This window comes from Hypanus sabinus, unplaced genomic scaffold (genome assembly GCF_030144855.1).
Source record: "Hypanus sabinus isolate sHypSab1 unplaced genomic scaffold, sHypSab1.hap1 scaffold_62, whole genome shotgun sequence".
Lineage (NCBI taxonomy): Eukaryota > Metazoa > Chordata > Chondrichthyes > Myliobatiformes > Dasyatidae > Hypanus > Hypanus sabinus.
The window spans coordinates 203,797-211,095 of NW_026781476.1; the positions used below are offsets into that span (position 1 = coordinate 203,797).

A 7,299-nucleotide genomic window follows, 5' to 3' on the forward strand; every position below is an offset into this window, starting at 1 on the left:
TTGATGGATTTTGCAAATCTTTTTACAGGTTAAATACAAGAAGGAATTTGTCTCCAGGAAGCTCAAACATGACATGCCAGTTTTGCTGTCTCTGTCTAGATATTTAAGAAGTGGAGCAAGGGATTCAATTGACCATTCTTCATGCTCAGAAAGTGGGGACAGATTCACTCGGTTAACTGACCAACTGGCATGTCCGTCATTTTACACAGGAGAAAGGCCATTCACCTTCTCAGACAGTGGGAATGGATTCATTCGGTCATTTCAACTGAAGGTACATTAGCAAGTTCACACTGGGCAAGGGCATTCACCTGTTCTGTGGGTGAGAAAGGATTCACTCAGTTTTCCCACCTGTGGACACACCAGTCAGTTCACACCAGGCAGAAGCTGGTCATCTGCTGAATTTCTGGGAAAGGATTCACTCAGTCTTAATGGCTCACCAGGGAGTTCACATCAGGGAGCGGCCATTCACTTGCTCAGTCTGTGGGAAGAGATTCATTAAATCATCCCACCTGCTGAGTCATCAGCGAGTTCACACTGGGGAGAAGCCATTCACCTGCTCAGAATGTGGGAAGAGATTCTCTGAGTTATCCAACCTACAGAATCATCAGCGAGTTCACACTGGGGAGAAGCCATTCACCTGCTCAGAATGTGGGAAGGGATTCACTCAGTCATCCCACCTGCAGAGACACCAGCGAGTTCACACTGGGGAGAAGCCGTTCACCTGCTCAGACTGTGGGAAGAGCTTCACTCACTTATGCAACCTACAGAATCATCAGCCAGTTCACACTGGGGAGAGGCCATTCACCTGCTCAGAATGTGGGAAGGGATTTACTCAGTCATCCAGCCTACTGAGTCATCAGCGAGTTCACACAGGGGAGAGGCCCTTCACCTGCTCAGAATGTGGGAAGGGATTCACTCAGTCATCCCATCTGAAGGTTCATCAGCGAGTTCACACTGGGGAGAAGCCATTCATCTGCTCAGTCTGTGGAAAGGGATTCACTGATTCATCCACCCGGCAGAAACATCAGCGAGTTCACACTGGGGAGAAGTCGTTCACCTGCTCAGAATGTGGGAAGGGATTCACGGATTCATCCTGCCTACTGGTACATCAGCGAGTTCACACTAGGGAGAAGCCGTTCACCTGCTCAGAATGTGGGAAGGGATTCACTCAGTCATCCCACCTGCAGAGACATCAGCGAGTTCACACTGGGGAGAAGCCATTCAAATGCTCAGAATGTGGGAAGAGATTCACTCAATCTTCCACCCTACAGGCACACCAGCAAATTCACACTGGGGAGAAGCCATTCACTTGCTCAGTCTGTGGGAAACAATTCACTCTGTCATTCCAACTACTGAAACACCAGCGAGTTCACACAGGGGAACGGCCGTTCGCCTGCTCAAAATGTGGGAAGAGATTCGCTGGATCATCCAACCTACAGAGACATCAGCAAGTTCACACTGGGGAGAAGCCGTTCACTTGCTCAGTCTGTGGGAAAGGATTCACTCAGTCGTCCCAACTACTGGCTCACCAGTCAATTCACAATGGGGAGTGGCCATAGTTATGAATCCCCGGGTTTCGTTTGCTGTGGGCTGTCATTTTAAGAGAGAGCGAGAGAGATTAAGAAGGTGAATCAGTCCGACTTGCAGCTTGTTTACATTGCTCGCAGCTTGTTTCCTTTTAACCAAGGACACAGACAATCAGAGTCAGACGGAGACGAAGGAGGAAAAATGGAAGGATCGAAACCAGGGAACTAGAGGCCAAGGGTCACTGTTTGGAACTTTCCTATGCCCACAAGGGTGGGTTAATTATCGATTCACCATACATCGTATGTGTAGTTGTCACCGCGTTTGATCCATAGGAGTGGATCTGATTTGTGGTGTCCTATGAAGACCACAGATGTGTTAACCCTTCCCTGGGTGTGGTGTGGTAATTCACTTGAAGATGATACCGCTTGTGACAAGTCACTTTCGGTGATAAATCTTATGAGGGTTTGGAATGACGACAAATAAAATCGATAGCGACTGTTGTGTGGTTTTACCACCATGGAACCTGTGGAATTCAACATAATTGCCTTCTCTCAACATTTACCCTGGATTACAAATATCTCTCTCATCACCTGAACTTTCATACTTTGCTATCTCAAGAATCCAAGCCTTGTTTCTCCAGAGCTCAATAGTTTGGGAGTTTTATTTAAACACATATATACACATAACATTGTTAACTTTTGTTTATCTTGCATAAGTTACTATATTACAAGTAGATTCTAATAAAGATAGTTTTAACATTAAAAACAGACTCCAGGTATAGTCTATTGCTGCTGGTTCATTTCTAAAACGTTATGATTCGTAACAAAATTGGGGCCTGCATCCAGTATATGAACAGATTTGGGGGCGTATTCATTAATTATCAATTTCATCCCTTTTCATTTATTGGTGTGTGGAAAATCAGCAGCAATGGATGCTGACCAACCTCTGAGGCATTAGAGGATGCCAGAAGGATTGAGTTGTTGAGACTTGCTAGAAGGTTAAAACTTGCTAAGGTGAAATTGACAATGAGGAGGGCACAGATGCAGAGGATAATAGCTGAACATTATGTATCTGAGGGTGTGTTTAAAGTAGAGGAGTTGGAGGTGTTTCCTGAAAGTAAACCTAGTGAGCTTGAGCTCCAGTACAAGTGAGAAAAATTAAACTGGAGGCTGCGGAAAGGCAGAGGCAGTTTGAGGCTAGAGAAGCAGAAAAAAACAGAGAAGAGGCAGAAAAATAGAGGGAGGAAACAGAAAGACAGAGGCTGTTTGAGCTGGAAAAGATAAAGAGGTTGCAGCAAAGGAGTCCAGCGTTTTTCTCTGGTGATAAATTTGAGGCCAGTTGGGAAGTTAAATTGGTCCCTCCATTTGACGAGGCAGAGATTGATAAATACTTTCAGCATTTTGAGAAGGTTGCTCAGAGTTTAAAGTGGCCAGAAGGGGTTTGGCTTATTCTCTTACAAAGTGTAATTAAGGGGAAGGCTCAGCAAGCCTATTCTGCTTTGACAGTTGATGAAGCAGCTGATTATGACATAGTGAAACAGGCTGTGCTCAAAGCTACGAGTTTGTCCCAGAATCATACAGGCAAAAGTTTAGAAATTTGAGGAAATCCGTGAACCAGACTTTTATGGAATTTGCTTATGAGAAGATAGTGTGTTTTGACCGCTGGTGCACATATAAAAATGTGAATGATGATTTTAACAGCTTGAAAGAGTTGGCTTTAATTGAAGAATTCAAAAGGTGCGTCCCTGATGACATAAAGAGATATTTAGAAGAAAAGGATGCTGCCACTTTGCAGGAGTCTGGGAAACAGTTGAAGGAGAAATATTCTGGTCTTACTTGTTACTATTGTAAGAAAGCTGGACATGTGATGGCTGATTGTTCAGTCCTGAAGATGAAAAAGGAAAAGGAGGCAGTCCCAAATGCCCGTGGTCAGTATGTTGAAGCACCTATAAATCCGTAGGGTCCTGAACATTCTATTGAGGCTCAGTTAAGGTCTGAGAGGTCTGACCGAGTTAAGAAGGGATTAGATCATTTTATGTCAGATGGGTTTGTATTAGTAAAGGAAGGGTCAACCCCGGTAACAGTGAACATTTTTTGAGTTACTGGGGCTTCTCAGTCACTTATATCAGACAGTGTTCTAAAGTTTGGTGATGATTCTAACATTGGTGAGGTAAATCTTATTAAAGTCATTCGGGGCGACATGGTTTCCGTGCCATTGCACAAGGTAACTTTACTGTCAGGGTTCGTTTCAGGACCTGTTAAGATCAGATTATGCTCCAGTTTACTGGTGGAAGATGTTAGTTTGCTGTTAGGGAATGACCTGTCAGATTGTAAAGTTGTTCCTGCAGTGCAGTTGACAACTAACCCAACCACTGACGAGCCACAGATGGATTTTAACATTTATCCTTCCTGCACAGGAACTCGAAGTATGGCTAAAATGTCTGCCGATGCGGGAGAGCTTACAGCAGAACAGAACCTAGACCCTGAGATTGAAGCTTTAAAAGAAACAGCCCTCTCAGATGATGAGACTAAGAAAGTGCCAGCAGGGTGTTACTTCAAGGATGGTGTGTTAATGAGGAAGTGGAGGCCACCTGCTATACCAGCGAGTGAGGAATGGGAAATTGTTCACCAAGTTATAGTTCCTTAAGTTTATAGGGCTGAAATTTTAACTTTGGCCCACAGTATACCCTTAGATGGCCATTTTGGAGTGAGTAAAACGGTAAACAGGATTACGAAATAATTCTACTGGCCTAATCTGTGGAAAGATGTTACGAGCTTTTGCAGAACCTGTCACACTTGTCAAGTTGTGGGTAAACCTAATTAGGTCACCCCAGTGCCCCACTGTGATCTATACCTGCATTCGGTGAACCCTTTTCAAAATTTATAGTGGATTGTGTTGACCCATTGCCAAAGACTAAAGCTGGCCATCAATATCTGCTAACTATTATGTGTACTGCATCCGGATTCCCAGAGGCAATACCTCTCAGAAATGTTAAAGCTAAAACTGTGGCGAAGGCTCTTACCAAGTTTTCTACATTTTCTGGTTTGCGTAAAGAAATCCAGTCTGATCAAGGACATGATTTTACATCTGGATTATTCCAGCAGGTAGTTTATGAACTGGGAGCTGAACAAATTACATCATCTGCATACCATCCAGAATCACAAGGGGCTTTAGAAAAATTTCATTCCACCCTCAAAACAATGATTATGATATTAAAATGTTGAAAATGGAAAAGACTGGGATGAAGGTATACATTTGTTTTTGTTTGCAGTAAGAGAGTCGGTACAGAGATCACTGGGCTTTAGTCCATTTGAACTTGTATTTGGTCAGAGAGTGAGGGGACCTTTGACCTTGTTAAAGGAACAGTGGATTGATGGGGATGTACATGTTAACTTGTTAGACTATGTTTTGAAGTTCAGAAATAAACTACATCAAGCCTGTAGTCTATTGAGACAAAACCTAAAGATTTCTCAAAACAGGATGAAGTGTTGGTTTGATAGGCGGGCTTGCAAACGAAAATACCAGGTGGGGGATAAGGTGCTTGCCTTATCTCCAATGTTGACAAATCCACTTCAGGCGAAATTCAACAGACCGTATGAAATAGTCTCTCCAATTAATGATGTGAATTATGTTATTAAAACGCCCGACTGACGTAAACTAACACAGGTGGTACATATAAATATGAAAAAGCCTAATTTTGACAAGCAGGCACCGTCTGTGAGTGTTGTTGTCAAAACATATGAATCTGGTAACCCTGAGAATGAAACAATTGACTCATCTGAGACTTTTCACAAGTCAAACGTGGTCCCAGTTAGGCTAATGAACTCGGTTGTTCTGGAAAACATTGATAACAGGTTGGCTCATCTGCAGCCAAAGCAACAACAACAGCTGAAAGAATTAATTCTGAATTTTAAGGATTTATTTCCCAATGTTCCCAAGCAAACCGCGGTTGCAGTACATGATGTAGATATTGTTCAAGCCAAACCGATTAAACAACACCCATATTACATGAACGTAGAAAAATGTAAATTGGCTGAGCAAGTGTTGTAAGTGGGGAAACAGATTCGATATGTCTCAGAAGCAAGGACTTTGGACAGAAAATGATTTTATTTACAGAAGGCAATCGTGGGAAAACGGCAACAGAAGCAACACGCACAATTTACAGCAGTCGTGGGGAAAGTCGGTTCGGCAATAAAACACACACGGACAATTACTAACGAACGTGGGAATATCGCCTGGGAACAAAGTGCACGCGCATAACACCAGCACACACACGCAAACACACAAAGGAAAATTCTATACGATATCCGCCAGCCCTTGACCCTGTGCAGGCACAGCTCTGTGTTATTAAAGAGAGTAATCAACGCTCCCAACCCTATTCAATGCACAGCTCACTAACAATTTCTCCACCGCCGTTCCACGGTTCTCAGCCTGGAGTGAAGCAGGGTGTCTCTCGGAGATGGCAAAGGGAAAGCACACGCGGCACCCTTTATAGTGCTCAGGGACGGAGGGTCCAGCCCAGGTAATCTACAGAGGGGCCAAAGGCTCCGTGCCAGCAGAGTGAAGCCGATTACAAAGGCCGATTGCTCGAGGCCAAGTACAAGGCTAATTAAAGGGGCCAATGGTGAGGTGTGTATTTGGCAGGTGGTGTGCCTTGACCAGGTAGTGGGTAGGTTTGTCACGTGAAAGTCACGACCCCTCCAATACAGTCTACCCCTCGGATCCACGCCACTCGCCAAGCATTACATGTAACAGAGTGAGAAGGAAAGTGCTATATCTTAATGGAAGTCTTACACTTAACTATTTCTAAGGTTAACGCTGTATGTGACTGTACAGAACTAGAGAAAGACAGACGTGCTCTGAATAACATACACACAGCGATGATAACGAGAGGTAAAACGTAGAGAGAAGGCAAACACGCCGAATTCCACGGTGGTAATTAATAAATATCAGTGGTGGAAGATCCTCCGTCGAGCCGTTCCAAAGCTACACACGAATTACCACCAGAGTGATCTGTCACAGGGATGCCGTCTTCAAGGAGTTACCACATCACTCACCCAGGCAGGGGGTAACTTCGAGTGGCCCCACAGGACATTTCCAGATCCACTCCTTTGGACTATACGGAGTTACAGCCACACATCCGATGTGCTCCGGATCGATGATCACTCCACCCTTGTGGGTGTAGCAGAGTTCCAAATCCCCAGCATCGACAAACTGGAACTGCTGCCTTTTCCAGGTTCGCTCCTCTCTCTCTGTCTCTTCTTCCGACTCCTGACCGTGACTGTCTGTGTCCTTGTTTTAAAGGTAAACAAGCTGCGAGTCGGTCAGTGAACAACGTCATAGTCCTGCCTCACTGAAGCGCTCTGTTAAAGTGACAGTCCACAGTGAACGAAACCTGCGGGTCCGTAACAGTGCATCGATGGGCGAGGAGGGGTTAAACCTTGATTGGCAGGTGACGTGCCTTCCGACCGGGCAGTGGGCAGTGATGTCACGTGACAGTCACGACCCCTCCGATACACTGGGTCAGGCAATGTTCTCTCAAACCGTTCAGTCTCAGTGTACTCCCGACATGAAAACAATTAACCCTGTCTTTCCGTCCAGGCGACCAAGAACGCTCGGAGTCGACTTTCCTCCAGCAGCTGGTTCTCACAGCGCCAGTGCCTGGATCCCAGCTCAGAGTAGATGAGGAAGAATGTCCTTAACTCCTGGTGGAGCCATCGGGCGCCGTCATGACAAGTTTTTGCACCGATCTTTCTGGTGATTGCTCATGGC

The 7,299-nt window shown here is 44.9% G+C and overlaps 1 protein-coding gene across 1 annotated transcript; it reads left to right on the top strand.

The window, feature by feature from the left end:
• Window positions 1-252: 252 nt before the first annotated feature.
• On the top strand, window positions 253-3,812 carry LOC132389646 (zinc finger protein 235-like). The gene has a single exon (XM_059962174.1). It carries the CDS (start codon window positions 429-431, stop codon window positions 1,557-1,559), a length of 1,131 nt encoding a protein of 376 aa, XP_059818157.1. The 5' UTR covers window positions 253-428; the 3' UTR covers window positions 1,560-3,812.
• Window positions 3,813-7,299: the final 3,487 nt, after the last annotated feature.

Bases quoted from the DNA above. Each gene is read 5' to 3' on its own strand.
- LOC132389646 (XM_059962174.1), top strand. From the start codon at position 429: ATGGCTCACCAGGGAGTTCACATCAGGGAGCGGCCATTCACTTGCTCA.